This window comes from Citrus clementina, unplaced genomic scaffold, assembly GCF_000493195.1.
Source record: "Citrus clementina cultivar Clemenules unplaced genomic scaffold, Citrus_clementina_v1.0 scaffold_3, whole genome shotgun sequence".
Taxonomy (NCBI): Eukaryota; Viridiplantae; Streptophyta; class Magnoliopsida; order Sapindales; family Rutaceae; genus Citrus; species Citrus x clementina.
In genome coordinates, this window is record NW_006262339.1 from 34,828,562 (window position 1) to 34,851,838 (window position 23,277).

Below are 23,277 nucleotides of genomic sequence, written 5' to 3' on the forward strand. Positions count from 1 at the left end.
TGGATTTAAAGCTTCATTTAACTTGACTTGATCAGGTCTCAAGTGGAAATATTAAATATGATGATATAGCATAGGTTTCATTAGCACTCAAGTTTACATCAATATATAATACGATTGCAATTTATGTATGCAATTAAGAGCATCTCTAAAAGTCTCTTAAAATATTAATTTGCTTCTTGCTGTGGCAAATAAGTAGATGAACTTATCAAATGAGAATTAGTTAACATTATATTAATCAAATCTTTTCCACTATCAAATTGAATTGTTGTTATGTTTTTTAAAGAAAACATAAATAATAATTATTGCAATCATATCTTTTCAATAAATAATAATAAAATATTAATAGAAGAGAGAGAAACTCACTCGATAATATTGAAGAGTGAGAAACAAACCTTATTTGAAGAATCTAAATTAACACGTTTTTTGGAGTGTTTAATATTAATATAACTCTTCAAATAAGAAGTAGAATTTTATTTGAAAAGTATTTTGGAGATACTCTAAGTACACACAAGTGTCAATAAGTTGCCAATGAATTTAACTATTAATAATTAATTAGCTTCAGAGCACACCATCTTGCACAAAGATGGTAGAAACCTTCTGGTTTATATATGTAGGAAATTTATACATAATTAGAAAATAAATTATGCATGAATCACGCCAAGAAATGCACGAACTGGTGGAGTTGTATTCTCACTTGTTTATTCCATATAGTGGATCCAATAATTGTATTATTTTACTATGTGGTGTTTTTGTAGTTTGTTATCAGCGCGATTGATCATTTTTATATTCTGCGATGAAGTAAGGTTTCATGCTTCAAGTAAAGTGGTTACTCAAATTTTTTTAAGAAAAACAAATTAAGGGAGAGAATGAAGAATATATGAACTGTATATATGGACATTAACTGTTAAAGATTCATCTTATAATATTTAATTATGATATATTTGAGTGAGCTAGACACACACACTTGAAGTACTACACCTAACACCTAAAAGCCAACTACTCTTTGCTTTAGTAGTTGCAAATTTTCGATTCGTTCTTGAGGTTGAAAATTTTAATCTTCTCATTTGACAGTGAGAATAAAATTCCTCTTAATTTCAGGGTAAATCTCTCTATTTTTTAAGTAAAATTAGGCTTCAAATAAACTAAAATTTAATAGATCTCAACAGATTTTTTATTATAATAATAGTAAAATTACATTGTAATATTAGATATAGAAGCATCATGGGTAGACCTATGTTGAGGTTTGTGGCCATGTTAAAAACAGAAAAAAAAAATAAAGGGATACATGGTGCATTTAAATTTAACCCATATCTTTGGAATTTTATAGTTTAGCCCCTCAATTTACAAAGTGTGGATTCTCACCTCCTCAATTTGTAGCCTTGATCGAACTAAAATCCTAACTCTTTCCTTAAAGAAGCATTCCTATGAAGTAATACCATATCAGTGCGATTGATCATTTTTATATTTTGGGACAAAGTAAGGATTTGTGCTTTGTTGATGCAAATTTTGTCCCAACTTATGATGTGGAAATTTCGACTGAGGACAACCCCCTTAGGACTTGGGTTCCTTTTTGTTAGATTTGATGATGGTGAGTTTATCCTTTGGACTGATCTTAATGGGCCTTTATATATGCTCTTTTGAGTTCACTTCCTTAGGCAATCAAAATGTCCTTATCTAGTGATACTCTGTAAACACAAGAAAAAGATTAGAGGGCCAGCTTTGCCGGCATAAACCCTCCGACGATCAAGTCAGTCATCAGACTTTTGGAAATATAAATTTAGAAAGAGAAAGATTAGAGGGAGAAAGTTAGCATTTTCTCCTTTTTAATCTCTTTTTTCTTACCTTTTAGTGAGAATGAAAGATGTATTTATTGGCCAAACTGATTTGACTTGAGTCCTAGTTATTTTAATGACAAATGTCATTATTCTTGTGACATTTGGCAACACTTGTCTTTTAGTGCCCATGTTGATTGACACATGGATATACAAACTTGTCTACGAATTAAAGGAAGAAACGTTTTATCCTTAGATTATTTTTACTAAGACATTAAGATCATAAGAGCCTTTAAACTTAGGAGGTTTGTCCTAGGATAAGAGCCTAGAACCTCAACACGTTTTGGGTTTTGAATCCTTACCACCTAGTTAATTTATCCTATGTGGTTTGTCTTAGGATAGGAATTTAGGACATTGACTTCTTTTGGGCTTTGAAATCTTGTTACTTAGGAGGATCATTCTAGATGATTTGTCCACCACTTCGTGGGCTTAATTAGAAAGAAGTTTATTAGATAGGCTTTGTTGAAATTAAATTTATTTGGGCCTTATTAGACTTATTTTATTTTTGGTTCAACATGCTTCAATTAAAGTGATTACACAAATATTTTTTTTTTTTTAAGAGAGAGAACAAATATTATAAGAACTACATGTAATCCATCTTATTCTAGACCTCACGAACCAAACTCCTAGTTGATTCCTTAAAAAAGCATTCCTACGAAATAATGCTTTTTCCATCCTATAACATCTTAAGGATTATTCAAGTGACCCATAATCTCAAAACTTATCCCCATCCGCAAGCTAGCTAATCAATACCTTTAATTAAATTAGTTTCTTGTCTATAATATAAATTAATTGGAATTTTAATAATAGAGACTACTCACTTATTTTTTTATTAATGTATGATGATGATGGGACAAATGGATTATGATTCTAATTAATTTCTCTCAGATAAATGATTACATTGTGTCCCACAGATATATATTACTCTCACAAGCACAAACAATAATGGAGAAAGATAGAATCTTTGATTTCAAGTTCTTTTTTTTATAATTTTTTTTTTCTGAATCTGATTGTACAATTACGTTAAATCAGCAAAGAATTAAAAATATTATGGAACGTCTTCTTTAAAATAATTTAATTTCTCAAAGGTTTTAATTCCTTATCTAGTTCATCCTAACTAGAAATTATCACCTATTTAGTTTATTAGTTATATCAAAAAACAATGAATTATGCACATGATAATTAAACAAACCAATTAGTTATAACTATCTATCTATCTGTAGATACATAACTAAAAAATTGAAAATTTAATTTAATTTGAAAGAAAAAGTTATAAATTTGTTGACAAAGCTTGTAATTATATATGGCCATATTTCATCAATTTATCACAAAAGTGTGTCAAAAGGTGAGTGGTTCCAATTGCCAAATTTAACTGTGTGTGGAGCCTAGCTAGCTAGTGAAGAAAAGAGACATAGAGCTATTCAGATAAGTTAGCAAAGTTATCTTAAATTATTATGTATGGATAAGGCATGAAAGATTATCAAGGACACGACATGCGCTTAAAATAACTATTTACTCTTTTATTTGATAAGTTGGTATCTATTAACCTTTTTTTTATTTTCATTTTGTAGGAAGTATCTTCTTGACGTAACACACAAGAATAGTGTTGGAATCTTTCGTTTTGTTTTATATAAATTGTTTTTTCTATGACTCCATAATATTTCTCTATCCAGTAACTTTTTTTTTTTTGGGTAATCCCATAATTTTAACCTAAAGAATTAAAAAAAAAAGATGGTAATTGCTATTTAACTATATTAACTATGTATTCTTTTAATTTCAACAACAACAACAACAATAATCACTATCATGTAAAGTTCAATACAAATAGTCTAAGCATTTCCCAAAAGTTAAAATTGAGCAAAGTAAAATAGTTATGTAGTCAATACAATTAATCCTCTGATCTATGTAATCAAATAGATTTTCATCAGGATAAAAATGAACAAGAAACCCAAGTTTCTCTATAAAAGAGCCGCGCAGACATGATTTTTGACTTTTTTGTAAGTAATGTGAGATTGATCTTCTCTAACTATCGGTTTAGTTAAAAAAAATTAATAAAAATCAATCGGTTCATATAAAAAAAAAATCAAACCGAACAATTTCGATCTGGTTCATTTATAGGATAAAAACTGATTGGTACAGTTTGATTTGGAGCCAAACAGACCTTGGCTACCTCTATATAATTACATGAAGGCAGATCCAACTATTCTCGATTCAAAAGTCCGAATTGTGCCACAATATATGTTACATATCCATTTAGGTATTATCTATTAATAATATATTTATATATCAAGCGAAAGACTTACTCTGAAGAGTCCTAACAAGTGACAAGTATATTTTAATACGGTATTTAAATAATAATAATAATAATAATAATAAAATTGAACGAAAATTCAAATTGAATTTCCTTTTCTCAAAACAAAACTTAATTTAATCCACATTAGACCGACAGTAACATTCATGTCATTTACTATACATTAGTTGAAACAATTAATTATCCAATCACTTTAGTTAGGGATTGAAGTTTCCTTGTGTGTAATATAGAGAAGATTTTGATTTCTAGGATTAAATCCCTTACGTGCAATGTGGGAAATATTTTTCTTAATATTATTTGGAGGTAATTCGTTTTGGACCAAGAAATTCGTGCTGCTCTACAATAGAGCTATCCAGGCATAGCTTTTAAGTTTTCCGTATGCAATGTGAGATTAACTTTCTCCAAAGGTAAATCCACCCTATTCTTTTCTTCTTTTCCTTTTTTACCCCAAAAGTCTAAACTCCGCCATACAAAATATGTCTGGGTAATGTAATAATTTTAGGGTATATTTGACACACTGTATTATATTGTATTAAATATATTATATTAAGGTGCATTGCATTATTTTGTATTAAAATATAACACAATTTATGTTTGGTGTATTATTGACTGTACTATAAAAAATAATATTTTTATTTTGATTTATATTAAATTAATAACTTAAAATTTATTTATATTTATATTAAACTAATAATTTAAATTTTTAATTAAAATAAATAATTTTCACCGCTGACCACCACAATCCACTGTTGGTTGCCATACTTTAGTGTCATTTAAACTATATTTTAATATCATTAAATTCCTTATTGTCAAGGCCATGTAATAGTGCAACTATTATCGATAAATGAATTTTCACTTGTCGTAGATCTACAGTTAAAGTTTTAGTTTTCAAACTTTTGATCTTAAATTTAAGGGAAAGGGAAGTTTTTTTCCTGTAATAATTGCACCATTTTGTAGCCCCCCATAATAAAAATTCTAATTATACCAAAATTTAGTGCAAAGCACGATTTTATGTGGCGGCCAGCAGCTGTCGAACTGTCGCCTGCGGCAGCATATTTAAATTTTTAATTTTATTTAGTATTTTATATTTTTATTTAGTTTTTATTATTTTAATTAAAGAAATTAAAAAAATAATGTGAATAATGCCATATTACACAAATTCGAAGCTCCTTGAAGTTTTATTTAATGCGACATGTTCTCATTATGGCATATTATAATGCACTATAACATAAACATGAATATTTACCTAATATGAAATCGCAATTGTATTATCTAATGTAATCTCATGTAATACGGCGTATTAAACACACTCTTAGAGTAATATAAGGGATTTCAATAATTGATAAAATTTATATTTATTCTTTATGAAATTTATTATCAGAAACATAACAAATTAACAACTAAAACTAAAGTGAAAAATAATTTTAATTACAAGTTTAAAAATTAAAAAATCAACAAAAATTCAAATTGAATTTCCCTTTCCAAGAAAAACTCAATTTTATCCACATCAGTCCGACAGAAACGCCCTTCGTCATTCACTGCACATCAGTTACACATTTGTTGGAACTTTCTCCCCGAATCAAATAAAAAAAAAAAAAAACAAATCACAGCCGTTGATTCCCCCAAAACCTCTGTCGAATCTTAAGTGGCTCTCACCACTCTCTCTTCACGCCACCAACCGAATATTCCTCCAACTGATTCTCTCTCTCTCTTCCCCCCCCCCCCCCCCCCCACCCACCTTCTATAAAACAAGCCAAAACAAACCTTAAAAGTTAAATTTCAAACCTTGAAAACAGAGAGAGAAAAAGGAAGAATCAAGAAATGTGTGAGGCATTGAAGAACAACTACCAGCTCTGTGAAGAGATCGGACGGGGTCGTTTTGGGACAATCTCCCGCTGTTTCTCTCCATCGTCGAACAATTTCTTCGCCTGCAAAGTCATCGACAAGTCCCTCCTCACGGATCCCTTAGATCGTGAGTGTTTACAGAACGAAGCCAAGTTCATGACCCTCTTGTCGCCTCACCCGAACATCGTCCAAATCTTCGACGTTTACGAAAACGATGCGTTTCTGTCCATCGTCATGGAGCTCTGCGAGCCCGTGACCCTCTACGACGAGATTTTGCGGAATCCCGTTTGCGAGACTAGGGCAGCGGGTTACATGCAGCAGCTGCTCTCGGCCCTGGCGCATTGCCACCGATACGGCGTCGTCCACAGGGATGTGAAGCCGGAGAATGTGTTCTTGGACTCGAGGGGGAAGGTGAAGCTCGGGGATTTTGGATCGGCGGATTGGTTGCTGGGTGAGATGGGGACCACGAGCGGTGTCGTGGGGACGCCGTATTATGTGGCGCCGGAGGTGGTGATGGGAAGGGAGTACGGTGAGAAGGTGGACGTGTGGAGTGCCGGCGTCGTTTTGTACACTATTTTGGCCGGGATCCCACCGTTTTATGGGGAGACTGCTGCTGAGATCTTTGAGGCTGTTCTGAGAGCCAACTTGAGGTTTCCAACGAGGATTTTCCGGTCGGTCTCGCCGGCCGCAAAGGATCTTTTGAGGAAGATGATTTGTAGAGATGTTTCCAGGAGATTATCAGCTGAACAGGCTCTGAGTAAGTCATTATATCTTTTAATCTTTCGAATTTTTGTTACATGTGCTTTGTCACATTTTCTAATTTTCATGATAAATTTTCGAAAGTTTCAAGACCTTACAATTCGGGCTTACTCTGTTTTGATGTTGGTTAAATGCAGGACACCCATGGATATTAGGTGGAGGAGAAACAACTTCAATGGACTGAAAATGAAACAACCCCAAATAAACACACTTTGCAGCGCAGCAATAGCTTATCAGTTGCTATCAGTTATCAGTACTGTACATATCAGTTTCAGACCCAGCTGTTTCCCAAGAAATTTCAGTTTTCTGAACACCAGATTCCAAGGGTGAAAGTTCAAAATTTCACGTGGGTTCCTGCAGCAAAAGACTTTTTATAAAGTTCAGTAGCTTGTTTTGTACTTTTTTTTTTTGTTTTTTTTGTTTTTGGTTTTTGTATTTACTCTGATAAAGAGAATCCTGAGAGAGAGCGCTTGTAGATAGACCGATGAGAAGGCTGACTGAGAATCCATCCAAGTCTTTCCCCGCCTTTGCTTTACAGTTTATTTGTCAGAAAGTTAAAAGGACGTGAGAGAGCTAATGGACTATTAGTTAGCTTGCTGCTTGTAATCTATTACCATCGTATTAACAAGTTTTGCTTATAGATTTCGGAATCTAAGTTTGCAAGCTTTTGATCTAAGCATTTGGCATATACTTATATTTAAGTTAATTTGGAATCTTAATTTTTCTATATGATCTTTGATTCAAGTCATCCTATTACCTTGTCACACAAGTTGGAGATCTTTATGTGGAAGCAATACATGGAATATGCCTTGGTATAAACCATTTATGCTGACTTTGCAGTCCCTAAAACACGCCATGTTTTTCTTGTTTTCTTTTAAGGCGAAGAATGGGACTAGAACTAGAATATGCGACAAGCAGACTCTGTTCACTTTCCTACATGCTTGCTTGCTTAGTGTTGGTACCAAATGGTCTTTGTTCATTATTTGACTTAAACACCACGCAATTCTTTGTTCCTTAATTGACTTTAATACCACGCAGTTCTCTGTTCCTTATTTGACTTTAACACCACGCAATTGGCCCTTTTTTTCCAAGAAAAACTTTTGCGGGACGGACGTGTTTACTTATCATATGCTGAGTAGGGATGGCAAAATCCGGGTCCGGGTCCGGGTTTTACCTTCCCGGTTCCGGACCCGGACGATAAATTTTAATACCGGACCCGGATGTAAACCCGGATATTTTTCATCCGGGTCCGGACCGGGTTAAACCCGGAAAAATCCGGGTTTCCGGATTCCGGGTTTATAACCCGGATGATTGCTAAAAGATGCAATTTCCCATCTCTTTCTTCAGTGAAGAATTCCTTTCTAATCTTCTATTTATTAACACCAATAATGAAAAATAATTCAAAATCAAATACTTAGATCAAAAATAACATATTACACAAATTCAATTATCAAAGATAATCATGATGTCTCAACCATGATGATGACAAATTTGGCAATGAATGAGGATGACAAATTGGGCTTTGTGGGGTTAGGTCAAGAAAAGGGGAAGGATAAATGGCGGCTGATTTTTTTTTTTTCCTTCCAAAAAGCAAATGAACAAACAACTGGGAAGGTGTAAATGAAGAAACAGAGACAAACGCATTCATAAGTTCCTGTCAATTTATCACAAAGAAGGTTTGGAGGACAAAGCAAAACACCAGGGGGTAGAAGTGTTGGCGGCCAAATCGAGATCCCGATTTGCGAAGGTGGACAAACGGAAACGGCGGCCAAAACTCGTGACATAGCTGGACAAACGGCAGCTGATGATGAAGATGAAGATGAACACGACGAAACGATGATGGGCAACGATGATGATTTGTTGAAAAGAAGGGCTAAAGAGAGAGAGAGGAAATGTCTGGGTTTGGTAGTTTGGCTGCCGCGGCTGTGGAAGGGCATTAGGGCTGATTTTTTCTAATTTTTTTAATTTTAAAATGATTTAAAAATTAATATTAAAATAGTTATCCGGGTCCGGGTTCCGGATATACGGGTTTATCTAAATCCGGACCCGGACCCGGAAACGTCCGGGTTGAAAATATTAAATCCGGATACCGGATTTTATTTACTCCGGTACGGGTTGAACCCGCCCCGGATTTTCCGGATTCATCCGGGTCCGGGCCGGGTCCGGGTTAAATTGCCATCCCTAATGCTGAGTGGTGCTATTTATTAATCAAACATTTGATATTGTAACAGGTCACGTGATAGGACCCACAAATCTTTTCTTTCTCTTATAATGTCATAATATAAAAGTGGATAGTTAAGATCGAACTCACTACCACAGTATGTTGAGATGATATGCTCGTTCCTTATAAGTATTTATCAAATACCATTCATTAAACGCACCATCACAACATGCCCAGATAATCTATCCGCTCCATATAAGTATTTCTCTGTTACCATTCATCAGAAGGTAAGTTTGTGAGGACCTTTGTGCATGTTACCAAAAGCGCTTTTACCGAAAGTGTTTTACTTAAATAATTAGAAAAAGCAAAGCGGTCTTGACTTTTAACATCGAATACTAGTGAATCTGAATCACCCATCTTGGCTCTTTTTCTTGGAAACCACAAAGGCACAAATGCAAATGTATGACTTCACTGTTAGTACTTGAGATTTGTTTTTAAAAATCAAAAATTGTTGGCGATAGTCCTGAGTGTAACAAACACGTTACGGCGAAGAGAAACGAACGTGTCGTTCAATAAGTCCTAAAGGCGTATTAATGGATTTGCATCCTTTTCAGAGTTCAATTATTCGTGGGAAAATGTAAAATTGCACAAATCAATTCCAGTTTCATGTGTTTTCTAGAAAATAGGGGGTCAGCCACTCGGCCAAAGGCCGAGTGGTGAGAGCTGTTGGAGAGCAGCAGTTCGAACCCCCACAATGCATGTGGGGGTGTTTTCTTCCTCAAATAAAATTGAGTGAAGATAGTCTGCTTCCTTACCCAGTGCCAGGAGTAGACATCCTTCGAATATTTGAGAGGGTTAAAATCTGGGCAGCGCTCCATTAGCATTGATGTATGTTGATCTCGGTTATAGTCTGATTTGTACATATCAGTTATATTCTCATATAATATGAGTTGTAATCAGAGCATAGTCTCATGTAATCAAAAAAAAAAAAAGAAAATAGGGGGTCAGATTCAAGAGAGATCAGTGGAATTCCTGATCAAGAAATTATATTATAAATCGTAATTTTAATTTTGATAAGTTATCCAAGCTTTTAGTTCAAAGAATCTGTACAATTTTGGCTAAGTTTCAAGGGAACAAAGATAAGAGCTGAAATAATATATTATCAGAATTTGAAACCAACAATTAATTAACTTCCTACATTGGGCCTTAAAATTGTCAATTCAACATAAAAATAAACAATTAAATCAATTTCTTGGTAGGTAATTGACCAATTTATTGTTAAATTAATGGAAATAAAATTATATATAACTATTTAGGAAATGATTATATTGTCACTACTAACTTATTGCGAGACTATTTTTGCCGTCGAGAGAAATAATATATTAATTAGAAACACAAGACCCGCTCTTACAACTACCTCATGTGCCAACAGCAAAATTCGGCCCTACCCATGTGCTGGCTGCACAAGTTTTTATATCATTTTTTAAAAAATAAACCCACAGAAAAAAAGCCCTTCTTGGCTAAGAAATAAGCACTTATTTGAGCTTGGACTGATTCAAGTAGCTATTATTTTATTTCAGAACTAAATTTATGGTTCTATACAATTAAAGATGATTCTGGAAGACTGGGTACCCATTTGTTCGGTATAAAATGAAAAGAAATTATCAACAAATGTGAGTTAAAAGAGAGTCCACATGAAGCTCTGCCATCAAGGCCTGAGTTGTACCTATGTTCTTTTTTCATTCAAATTTTCAATGCTTTTGGGAGATTCTTATTATGTAGATTAGTTGGTGTAAACAAAGATGAGTATATGTGCCAGTACCATATATTAGTTTATGAAAAAGAAAAAAGAAGAAGAAAATTGCACATAATTCTGGATGATTTGATTATTCAAAAGAATGAAGACAACTTGTTTTGGAATCTATTACGCATATTTTCAGTACATTAACCCATATAGCATATGCTTTTGTTCATACCATTCTTTACTTTAAGACATGAGCCACATGGAAGACGCAAATAAGTTCATGGAATAACTTTAGATCATGTCAACCATATTTATTTAAAAAATCTCCGTCGTTACTTTTAAAGCTGTTGGATTTAATTTATCTTTGTGATAATTTTTTAAAATACAAAAATTAACTGAATAATTGACACTCAAAATATAAAGACTGAATTAGTTAAGTTAAATTCTAATGCATAATGTCAATTAACTATTAATTTTTTTAAAAAAAACTTGTGGTGGATAATTTAAAACATGGATTTTTGGGATAATTTTTTAAAATATAGAGACTAACTGAATAATTAACACTCAAAATATAAAGACTAAATGAGTTATTTAAATTATAATATATAATGTTAATTAAACATTAATTTTAGAACACTTGTGGTTGATAATTTAAAATTTTAATATGGAGTAGCATGTATCTAAATCTTATTAAGCTCGAACAATAATATCGTTTCTGACTTGAACACAATAAGTTTTTGCTACATGAGGGCAAAATTTTTATGTTACTTCAAACGAAATTAAGACAATTTAGTGTAGGTAAAGAGAGTGTAGTGGGTGCTTATGTTTGCAGGGCAATATTGTTCACAAGGTTTGGCAGATCTGCAGATTTGCATATCTAAGTTGGGACTCATTCCATCCATGAGCATATGATAGCTTATCTTGCATTGGAATTTTTTTTTTTTTTTTATAGGGATGGGATCTGAAATTGGCCGACAAATGGCAGTCAAATAGTCCTATGACTCATATTTTTAAGGCAATTTCTAATTTACATTTATTGTAACTGATAACCACCTAAAGCAAGACAAAATTAAGATATTGGCCCCATGTACTTTATATGTAACTCATTTTCACATCATTTTTATTAGTTGTAAGTTACATTCAATGGTCATAATGTACATTAAATATAATTTAAGGAGACCTCAATTTTTAATATCTTATTCTAGGATTTAAACAGTGACAAAAAATTATATTATTGAAGAGAAAATATGACACTTGAATAAATAGATTAACAAGTAAAGACCGATTTTTTTGATGAGTTTTGAAACATGATTGAAGATGTGATTAGTTTACTAAAGCAATGAGGTTTAATCACTTGCTCTATTACTACATATTTTGTATAAATTTTGTACTTAAATCATATCTTTCTTTTCCCCCCGGTAGTTACATTGCATTCATCATCAAATTATACGTGTCTGTTAAACTTGAACTCTAGACTTTTTACTCCAATTGTAGAAGTTAAGCTAATTGGACAATCATTCAAAGATTCAATTTAGTATTTGATATATAAATTTATCTTTTCCAATACAAATAATTTATGTACAAATACACACACACTTACATATAATGACATAAATAAAGTGGTGGATGCTAGTTAGTTTATATGGTAAAATTTCTTGACTTAAAAACTAGAGGTTTGAGGTTTGAATTCACTTACATAGATAATAAACCGATTTTGTTTCCATTACGCTAAATTAAACATATACACACACAAAATAATAATAATAATAATAAGTGGAGAAATTTTTGAAGAGAAGCTTCTTGCGTGTTATACACGGCACGTTTGGGCACAAAGAAGACAGATCTGTTGACTAGCAGATCAACAAAGTTAAGTAATTTAATATACTACAAAACTTTTTATAGTCGTCCATGTCCATCTCCGTGTCCCTTTTGATAAGTTATCTTAATTTCTTTCCATAATTTAAGGCACAAAATTCAAACCTCTTACCGAAAACAAAAGCTTACTTATTAGGAAAAAAACCTAGGAAGCATTGCAAGTAACACTATTTTCTACATATTATACCAACTTAGTCTTTCTTCAAAATTGACTTTATCACACGGCAACAGCAAAATGGCCTCTTTTTTTCCACCAGCATTACCATTCATCTGAATGTAAGTTTGGGAGTAAACATTGTGCATGTGGAGGCGTAAAAAATGCTTTACTTAATGTTTGGGACAAAAAGAACAAAAGAAAAAATAAAATGTAAAATAAAAGACTCCTGACTTTAACACGAAGGAGTATAATCAAGGGCTGTAGTCACACACCTTATAATGGATGACTGGGTGCGTGTTAAATATTTATTGAGAGTTAAGTTGTGAAGCTCACAATCTCTTAATAGGAACTTGACACTTGTAAAGGCGGACACTATAAGATGCACAACTTTACGCACGTAATCAGTCCCCTTAACATCAAATATTAAAAATCATGCATCTATATGAATATTTGTTTCATTGTTAGTACCTTACATTTGCTTTTAATTAAAGTTATGTTAGTAAACGAAGCTAACGTGTCATGTCGTTCAATGAAGACCGGCAAATGTAACGAAATTTTAAGCTTGAATTGATTTAGGGTTTAATTATTTTTGGGAACTTAAGTGTCCAACTACGTGCAATAGTTGTGAGGTGCAGTCATCACAAATTTTTATTTATTTATAATTATATTTTTTAGTTATTAGTAACATATTAGCACATTGTTCATAACAAACGTTGCGTGAATACATAAATTACACAAACAATGAAAAAAAAATTATCGTCAATAATGAAAATATTGCTACCAGTAATGGAAAAAGATTGGGCCGTGCAGCTAACACCTTAGAAAGACCCATAGTGCACATCAATGAGAATTTAATGTAAATAGAGGTCAGGCATGAGACAGGAAGTAAGATCAGCGGAATACTAGATCAAGAAGTTATACTATATAATCGAACTTTTAATTTTGATAAGTTGTCCAATTAAGATTTTAACTCAAGGAATATCTATGCAGTCTTGGTTAAGTTTCAAGGGAACAAAAGTGTGAGATAGAACAATATATTATCAGAACTTGAAATGTCGTTTTGAGCTTTAAAATTATATATTTATTCAAAATAAAAAATCAACTCTATTGTTGAGGATTCCAAGTTTCAACTCAATTGTTCTTTCTGCAGTCAATACTTGTAGTTTTGAATAAGTGAATAACTATGCTACTTTTAATTGAAACTATTACACTTAACACTTAATATTTAAATGATAAAAACAAGAGCAAACTCTTCAACTACCTCATGCGCATGCCAACAGCAAAAACAGGTCCTACCCATGTGCTGCCCACAGAAGAAGCACTTCTTGGTTAAGAAAATAAGCACTTATTTGAGGCTGGAGTACTGATTCAAGTGGCTATTATTTTTTCTCAGAACTGGCTGGTTCTCTATTAGGATAATCCTAGAAAACTAAAACTCTGTTTGTTTGGTTTAAAATAAAAAGAAAATCAAACATATATTAGTTAAGGGCATGTTTGTCAGCCCTCATTACATGGTATTAACATTTCTCATAGTATCAAGTTATTACAATCCCATGTTTTTTTGTCTGAAATCTGAATAGATCTGAATTAGTATGAATTCTGAATAGATCCGAATGTCTGAATCTGAATAATACGTTTGTTTTTTTGTCTGAATCTCGGAAAATAAGTATTAAGTTGTTTGTTTTTTTCAACTTAAAAAACTGAAAATATGTACTTTTACATTTGTATCCTTATTAAATTTGAATGTCAAATAAATAATATATTAAATACTATAATATTTTAACATTTATAAGTAAAACTAATAATGAGATTATTATGTAAGGTAAATGTCTATGGGTGAGTTTTGGGATAGACATGAAAAATAAATTATAAAGCAGGAATATTTTTGACATTAGTAAGTAATTGACTTAATTCAGATTTCTCCATTAAGTAAAAAGCCAAAAAAATTGACTTATTTTATTAAGTCAAAATTAACTCAAAAATCCCATTAAGTTATAAAAACAAACACTTCTAATTAACTTAATTAATTAAGTTAAGTCACTTTAAGTCATTAAGTTAAAAAACAAACGCCACCTAAAACTCTGTTTGTTTGGTTTAAAATAAAAAGAAAATCAAACATATATTAGTTAAGGGCATGTTTGGCAGCCCTCATTACATGGTATTAACATTTCTCATAGTATCAAGTTATTACAATCCCATGTTTGATAATTACTCCTCATTGTATTGTGTTGTGGTCAAATTGTTTTGTAATGCGGTCAAACCAGCATAAACTAAACCTGTGTGAGAGTCGGGTTTGCGCGGGTTTGAATTCTTTCTTGATCTTACCATAGAATGCCCGCGAGATCATACTCACAGTCACAACAACTGGCAACTCGACAAACTTTTTGATCTTGTCATAATCCTTAAGCACAGTGTTCATCTCATAATCAGCTTCTGACTTTCAACTGCAATCGCCGCATCCTTTTCTTCAATCTCGGCAGCGAGATTGACTACTTTGACCAGCATCACCTTTTTATGGTCTCCTCCAGAAAATATATGGCCATGGTAACCTTGAAGACGAGGACAGCTTTCTTAGTTTCGATCTCCGAATCATAGTTATGCCAATCGGGAACGATCTCCGGCACACCACCACCTGGCAACTTGATATTGATCAAGAATCAGCCATGCGTCGCGAACGTTAACACCGCCAATCGGGAACGATTATTAACAATTTACAGCACCTGAGAAAAGAAGCCCCAAGAAAAATTTGCACCCATTAAGCTAAAAATCAAAACAGAAAACAGAGCAAGCCAAAAAAAAAAAAAAGGAAAAGAAAAAGGGAAAAAAACAGAGAATTGGAAAGTTCTGGAAATATATAAGAAGGCTTTTTTAAAGAAAGAGAAAGAGGAATCAAAAGTGAGGCCTGTTTAAAGACAGAAATAGAGAGATAGCAAAAGGTTCAAAGGGAATTTTGTAGGTGTTTATCATACGAACCCGTATTATTTAGATTATTTATCACAATATATTTTGTTAGTAATTATGCTATAATTATTATATTATTTTATAATTATTTTGTGGTATGTTAGTATTTATAGACTACAATATGTATAAAAAATTATGATTCTTTTAATATTTATACTAAAAAATAATGTTTATTTTTAAAAATTTAAGACTTCTATATTTAGTATTTTTTTAAGTACTAATAAATATAATTTAAATTAATTGTAAAAAAATAATATTAGTACTAAATATAGTATAATTAAAAATTAATATAGTGCAATGTAGAACTAAACGTTGTACAATATTATTATAATTCAGTGTTAATACAATATAGAATAATATAATATAAATATATTAAAATAATACAATATAATATACTATAATAGAGTGTATCAATGGCACCCTAAAGAAAGTTCACGTGAAGCTCTGCAATATCAAGGCCTGATGTTGTACTTTGATTATGTTTTCATTCAAATTTTTAATGCTTTTGAGGGATTCTCATCATTGATTAGTTGGTGTATACGAGTACCAGTTACTAGTAATATTTTTGGAAAAGAAGGTAACGCATAGATCTTGATTTGATTATTCAAAAGAATGAAGACAGCTTGTTTTTGAAATCTATTAACATTTTTTAGTAAGCCCATATAGCTTGCATACTCTATATATATATATATATATATATATATATATATGATGGACGTGAGCCAAATGGGAGAGGCTTATAGCTAATAAGGCAAATAATGTTGGTCACAAGGTTTGGATGATCTGCAGAATTGCATATCAATTTAGAACGGTTATTACGGGTCCTCGACCTTATTGATAAGTCATCTTTGTTTATGATTATTATTATTATTATATGGGTGGTGGAATCTGAATTGGGTAATATGAAAAGAAGTCAAAATGACTTTTCAAAATGAAATGAAAAGTCATATTTGCTAAAATATATAATCTTCCATCTCATGTGACTATTGCTCATCTGTCACCCACTTGTATTAAAGAAAAAATAAAGAAAAAGAATAAGAACAACCTTTTCTGATCCACAAATACATGTATCCATAATTCATCATGTGTATTTTTTTCCCTAATTTTTGTAGATCAGTTTCATAATATTTGAGCACAAAGGGCCAAGATTCCTTCTCTCAGTTGTATATATATCATGTTTCATGTTTGAGAATAAAAATTAAAAACATGAAGAAAATATGAGAGTAAGAGATATTGGAATGTCATGTGGGATTTTTCATCAAATTTTGGCGGAATCGCATATTTCTTTTTCATTTACTTCCGATATGTAAAGCCCAGTGAGCATCTTCTAGGTTTATTAATGCATTAATACTAAACTACTAGCTAGCCTTTTAGTTCCACATCATGGAACTCATTTAGTTTCTTGTTCGACGAGAAATCAGAAAATCTTTATAGATCGCGGACAATTTACACACACACACACACGCGCGCGTGTGTGTAATTTTTTGATGTAGGGTATTGTGTATCCCAAATAAGACACTTTCTAGAGGTCATAACTTGCGTTACAAGTGTCCGTTTTCAACGTGTAATTATTTTAAAACTTGCAATAAGAGGAACAATCTAAAACACCAAGCCATTTTGCCCCGTGGTCGAGCTGAAAATTTTATTTCTTTCCTATTCGTTTTATAGTTTTAAGATTTTTTCTATTTTTTTATTTTTTTAGGATTTTTATTTTTTTTATAGAACTCGAATTTGAGTGCCTTTTTATTTTTCTTTTCTTATTTTGATTAGAAAAATTTAATTACCATATTTTATTTCGAATTTATCTATTTTAGTAAATTGAGGATATTTAGAATTGCCATAAAAAGGGCTTAAAACGCTAGTTTTATTTATTCAGACTTTTCATAAAATTTATTATTATTCATAAACCTAATTTCCTCTATCAAAAAACTCAATAAATTTTCCGTTTCGTTATCTTTAATGCATGGTTCAATTTTTCCTATTATACTATGCCATATTATATGATTTTAACATAAATATTCTTTGATGATTGATGAAGTACACGTCTAATACAATTGTGTGTGCAATATGTTATCATCATTTTGCATGATTGCATCAATTAATTGAGCCGTGTCTGTTACTTTATTGCTTTTCTTGCTGGAATATGCGTGAATTAACATATAGGACGCATGTTGCAAAAGTTATTTGTTATTGGCACCTACCAAAATGCACACAAATTCAAATGAGTTACGTGTTTCATTAGATATAGATTTAAAGGCCAATACGAAATTGTTGTTGCAGGATTTAAAAGGGATTTTTGATAAGTTAAAAGTTTGGTACAAGTTATTTTTTAAAAATTTAATTTTGTCAAAATCATCAAATCTTTTGGTTGATTTAAAAAAGTAGAGATGAAATAGCTTTTTAAAATTGGACTTTTATAATCAATTTATGTTTATGTATAATTTTACATATATTTCATATATACTTACACAAGGAAGGATCCGTAGCCCACAAAAAAATACATTGGCTTTTATGTCATTTTTTAGCCATCAGATAAATGGCTAATTATTGTCGAGGATAATGTAACTAATTATGAGTAGTGCTACATATCTCAAATTTTTTATTTCAAAAAGTTATCCGATGCGTTCATTAATTAATTGGTGATGATAATACAATTAATTCACTTAGATCTTGTAAAGAATTACCATCTAATCATTCATTGGTATTCATTGATTGGTCGATAATTCTTTAAAGATACAATTGAATTATTTGTATTATCATCACTAACTAATTGATGAATTCCACATAATTTGTAATAATTTTTTAGGATATATAACACTACTCTGATCAACTTTTAGGTTATTATAATCAAATGTATAATAGTAAAAAAAAAAAGTATGTGCAACCATTTATGAAATTAAGTATGAATTTTACATTACCTGCTTGTAAATTGATTATCTTCAAATCACCTCCTTATTTTTGAAAACCTTAAGTTACGTCATTTTTATTTTAAAAAATTGGTAAAAATAAGGGTGGAATGATGATTTTTTTTTTAATTTTCTTAACAAAAATAAGAATTAAAATGAGGATTTTAACAATAGAAGGCGATTTGAAAATAGTTAATTTATGAGAGAGTAATCCGAAATTAACACATAAATTAATGAATCTCTGTAATCATTTGAGCAAAAATTGGGGGTTTCATCATTCTTTTTTCCCCAAAAAAGAAAATAATTTCTTTCCTCTAAATTAGCATACCGTCCATACCAAACTAAATAATAAAGTTTATTTAATCATTTTCTCTATTTTCTTCAAATCTAACACCAACACCAAAGATAAATTAAGTTTTGATAGTGATAGAATAAAATGGAGTTTAGACAGTGATATGTCGTTGAGTTAAATATATAAACAAGTGAGAGCATGGATGTGGCTTATATAGAGAAGGTGGTCGTGCCCATGTGCAGAAAGCGTAATTGTGTCTCTTTTACCACCAATTTCTATCCTTAATTTTCTTTTTGTGCACACAACACAATATCATCAATATTAAAAGTATCATTAATTCTAAGTGTTAATGAACACTCGGTCAAAGTATATGTTTCAATTAGGATTTCTAACTATATTAAAATTAAAAATAAGTTGAAATATAAAAAAAAATATTTTTTAATATACTAGAAGATAAAATATACTTCATTAGAGTTTGTATTTTTTTTGTCTATTAGTTTATCCCTAATTTTAATATGGTCAAAGATCCTTGATGCGGACATCCTCATTTTTTTTTTTTCATGCGGACACACTTTTAAACCATGAAATTTAAGAGAAATATTTTTTGACTCTCTTAAATAACATAATTTAAAAACATGTCCATATTTTAAAAAAAATAAGGCGTCAGAATTTGAGAATGATTAACTTTCATTTGAACAGAAAAAGGAGTGTTGGTTGATTCTAAAATTCTGTCTTTTAATATTACATTAATGATATTAAATTTGTAGTTAAATTATCCTCTAACATTCTTTTTAAACCCCTTTTCTCTACATACTCTTCTTAATTCCTAAAATAACCCTCATTTGTTGTACTTTCTTAATAAACCCCTGCATCGATACTTTAAAAAAAAAATTGTTAGGCGCTCTTTCTCACCCTTCTCCCATCCCAAACCACTTTCAATCTTTTCTTGTTTATAACACTCATGAATTTATAAATTTTATCTCTATTTGTCTTTATTTTTCTTAGTAGGTAATAACATTGGTATATACATAAAGATGTGTGGGAATTTGAAAAAAAAAATTGGCCTAAGTAAACAAACTTCACAAAATTATCTTTTCTACAAAAAATTTATTTATATTTAGATGAAATTCTTATTCTATGATAATTCATTGTTTTTTCAAATTTTATATATTTAATGAATTTTATAATGGAGAAAAAATAAGAAAATATAGGTGGGCTTAATTAGATAAGTTTTAGTTTTAATATAATTTAAGGGGTGTCAATAGCGTTACTCTTTATTGAAATACAAAATTAATTTCCTAAAGATTTTTAAACAGTTTTTTTTATTAGTTACTTGAATTCGAATTTAAATGATGGACGGGCTTTGGAAAAAAATAAATAAATAATTTCTGTCCAAATAATTTATATGTACAAATACAAACGTGGGTGCACATTTTCAAGTGAAGCTTCCGTGTTAGGCTTGGCACATTTGGGCACAAAAGTAGACGGATACGTTGAATAGCAGATCAAAGAATTGAGAATCAAATGCGGACTTCAGATAGTGGTCCATGCCCCTTTCGATAAGTCATCTTAATTTCTTTAAGGTACTAAATTGAAATGGGACAAAAAGAAAGCCGACAGAAAGTACAAAAATAATGCACTTTTGACTTAGATTTCTTGCATATCAAGTTCAAGTTCAATTTGGCTATGCAGTTATTCTCATTTCCACGTAATTCTTGATTACCACCAATTCAATTTGACGATATTGAGGGGTTCCTATTTCCTAACCCAAAAAACGAAGAAAAAAGAAGAAGTCATTCTTCATTCTCTGGCCGCCTTTGAGAGAAATTTGGACCTCAAAACAGAAAACAATTTTGATTTTGCTTTATGAGATGGATTTTGTTGATGGGGTAACAAACATTAGAGAATTGACAATCGTTAGATTTAATCAAACAGTTATAAATTTAATAAACAGTAATAAAAGAATTGTGAGAAAATGAAAAAAGATAGTTGTCATTTTTCTAGTATTTTATTACCCCATCATATGAAAATAAAGTTGATAGAACTTTTATTTCATGTCTCAATAAAATACTCAAATAAAATTTTTTTGGCCAAAATTTTAGGCATTTCAACAAAGACGTCCCCATATTGGACATTTCTGAACTTGCAAATCCACAAAATTTACACTTCTAAATATTCAAATTAATTTTCTTTCTATACTTCAATCACCTTATTTCCCCGAATACATAATATAATACGTTCCCAACAAATTTGACTTCAAACAACTTTATCCAAATATACTTGTCATCTTTAAAATATTAGTAAAATCCAATATAACTATTCTTAATGAATTCACTATTTTCAAAATACTGTCAAATTATTATAAACTGGAACTTAATTACCCCAATTATCATTTAAAAGACAAGGACAAATGGGGTAAGTTGATTAGAAAAAGTTATTATCAATAATTGGGGGTTAGTTGAGATTTTTAATAGTTTAAGTGGTAATTTGAAGTTAGTCCATTTATTAGGGGGTACATTGAAATTGACCCACACACACTCTAGAATCCATCTTAAAAAATTAAAAGGGTGCGTTTGGGATTGAAGTGCTATAGTTTTTTAAAAAAAACTGTAACTATGAAATAAAAGTTAATAATATATAGTAAATATAAATTTTAAATAATAATTTTGATAAAATTATTAAAAATATAGTAGATTTTGTATTATACAAGTGAAAAATTATATCAACATATCTTAAAAGCTACAACAGTTATTGTTTACCAAACACTTTAGTGTTGTAGCGTTTAAGCTATAGCTGCCCAGCCTCAATCCCAAACATACCCGAAGTAATGATCAAATAACCCAAAATAAAATATGATGAAACTCTAGTAAAATATCTATTTTTAGCACGGTCATGCAGACAAAACTCAAAAATTACAATAAATGTTCTGATGGTCCACGAGTGTACCAACAATTTTTTTAAAAATAAGAAACAGAGAGTATATATAAAACTCAATGGGTAAATAATATGTTTGAAAGTGAACGTACTTGTAGATAAAGTATTTATTATGATATCACCTTATTTTCTATGCTTCGACATCATTAAAACCCAAACCGTAACACATATTAATAATTTCAAAAACCCCAGAGACCTCTTGAAACTTTCCACTTGGACCATATCTTTTCCCATCCATCCACCGCTCACCCTAACCCTCTCTCTCCATCATTTTTAAATTTTTTTTTTTTAAAGTTCGTAATAAATGATAAAATCTGTCGGAAATCCTCTTATTGAGCTAGGTCTAATGTGTAATAATAAAATGGGCTTAAAAGAAATCCATGGCCTGTATGGATGCCGATAAAGTAAATCCAATGGGGGCATTCCAATTTCACGAAGCAAATCTAATTTTCCGGGGATTGGACTTTATACATTTGCAATCACTAATAGATGATATCTAGTTAATTCACTTCTTAATGCTACACGATTTTAGAATTAGAGTAATACTATACGTATACTTACATAACCTGTACACCAACACACATGATATTAACGTGTCACTTGTTGATGGGTAATAAAAGAATTATTATCTACCGTCCGCTTGTTTTTTCACACTTTTTAAAAAATACACAATTTTTTTTTTCTGAGCCACTTGAAGTTATACTTTTTTGCACCTGTCCATTGCCATCTTCAAACCGTTAAAAAAATAACGAAATATTATCCAAATTACATAGGTGAAATTATCATTATACCCTTATGACACCATCAAAGTCTTAATGGTTTGAGGACGACAATAAACTCAACAAAAAAATATAATTTCAAATGAAACTCAACAAAAAAAATTAATTATATATTTTAGAAAAAGTACAAAAAGACAAGAAGACTGAATAAATACCCATAATAAAATAATAAAATCATAAAATCGACTTACAACTGGGGCTCTGAGATACATGGTTTGTATTGTGAATATGCACGGTAGGAGCATTATTTCAGAGTAGCGTGACCAAATTTCGCTTAATTCATTTTTTTTTTACTTTTTTCAGAAAAAGAAAGCATTCGTCCGATTACAAATACATTCATTGGATGATCATGAGTCGATTCTACCATCCAATAAATGAATGCGACTGCGACTCCACTCGGAAGGAAGCTGTAACATTGCTCGGTTTAACTGAGGTTGGCTACCCTACGCTTGAAGAAAGACAACCCGATATTTGAAAAAACAAAAAAATGTTAAGCAAACCAAGCGTTGGCAATAAATTGATTCCAATGCAGAAGACATTCAAAACTTGCATATTTCTTCACATAAGTGTGTTTAAGCCTCAGGACAAAAAAAAAAAAAAAAAAAAAAAAAGAGTTGAGATGTTCTTTACTGTGTTGGAAAGTGCTTTCAGGCAAAAAGCTCTACGATACTGCTTTTAAAAAAATATACCTATCAAACAATAATTCACAAAACAATCCAAG

General features: G+C 31.1%; 1 protein-coding gene across 1 annotated transcript; it reads left to right on the forward strand.

Annotated features, from left to right (window-relative positions):
- Positions 1 to 5,936: 5,936 nt before the first annotated feature.
- On the forward strand, positions 5,937 to 7,400 carry LOC18047885 (phosphoenolpyruvate carboxylase kinase 1). The gene is made up of 2 exons (XM_006442634.2): positions 5,937 to 6,745; positions 6,885 to 7,400. The coding sequence occupies exons 1-2, from the start codon at positions 5,965 to 5,967 to the stop codon at positions 6,929 to 6,931; spliced, it is 828 nt and encodes a 275-aa protein (XP_006442697.1). The 5' UTR covers positions 5,937 to 5,964; the 3' UTR covers positions 6,932 to 7,400.
- The last annotated feature ends 15,877 nt before the right edge of the window (positions 7,401 to 23,277 follow it).

Coding starts and splice junctions, on each gene's coding strand:
- LOC18047885 (XM_006442634.2), top strand. CDS start 5,965: ATGTGTGAGGCATTGAAGAACAACTACCAGCTCTGTGAAGAGATCGGA. Junction 6,746..6,884: donor ATCAGCTGAACAGGCTCTGA/GTAAGTCATTAT, acceptor GGTTAAATGCAG/GACACCCATGGATATTAGGT.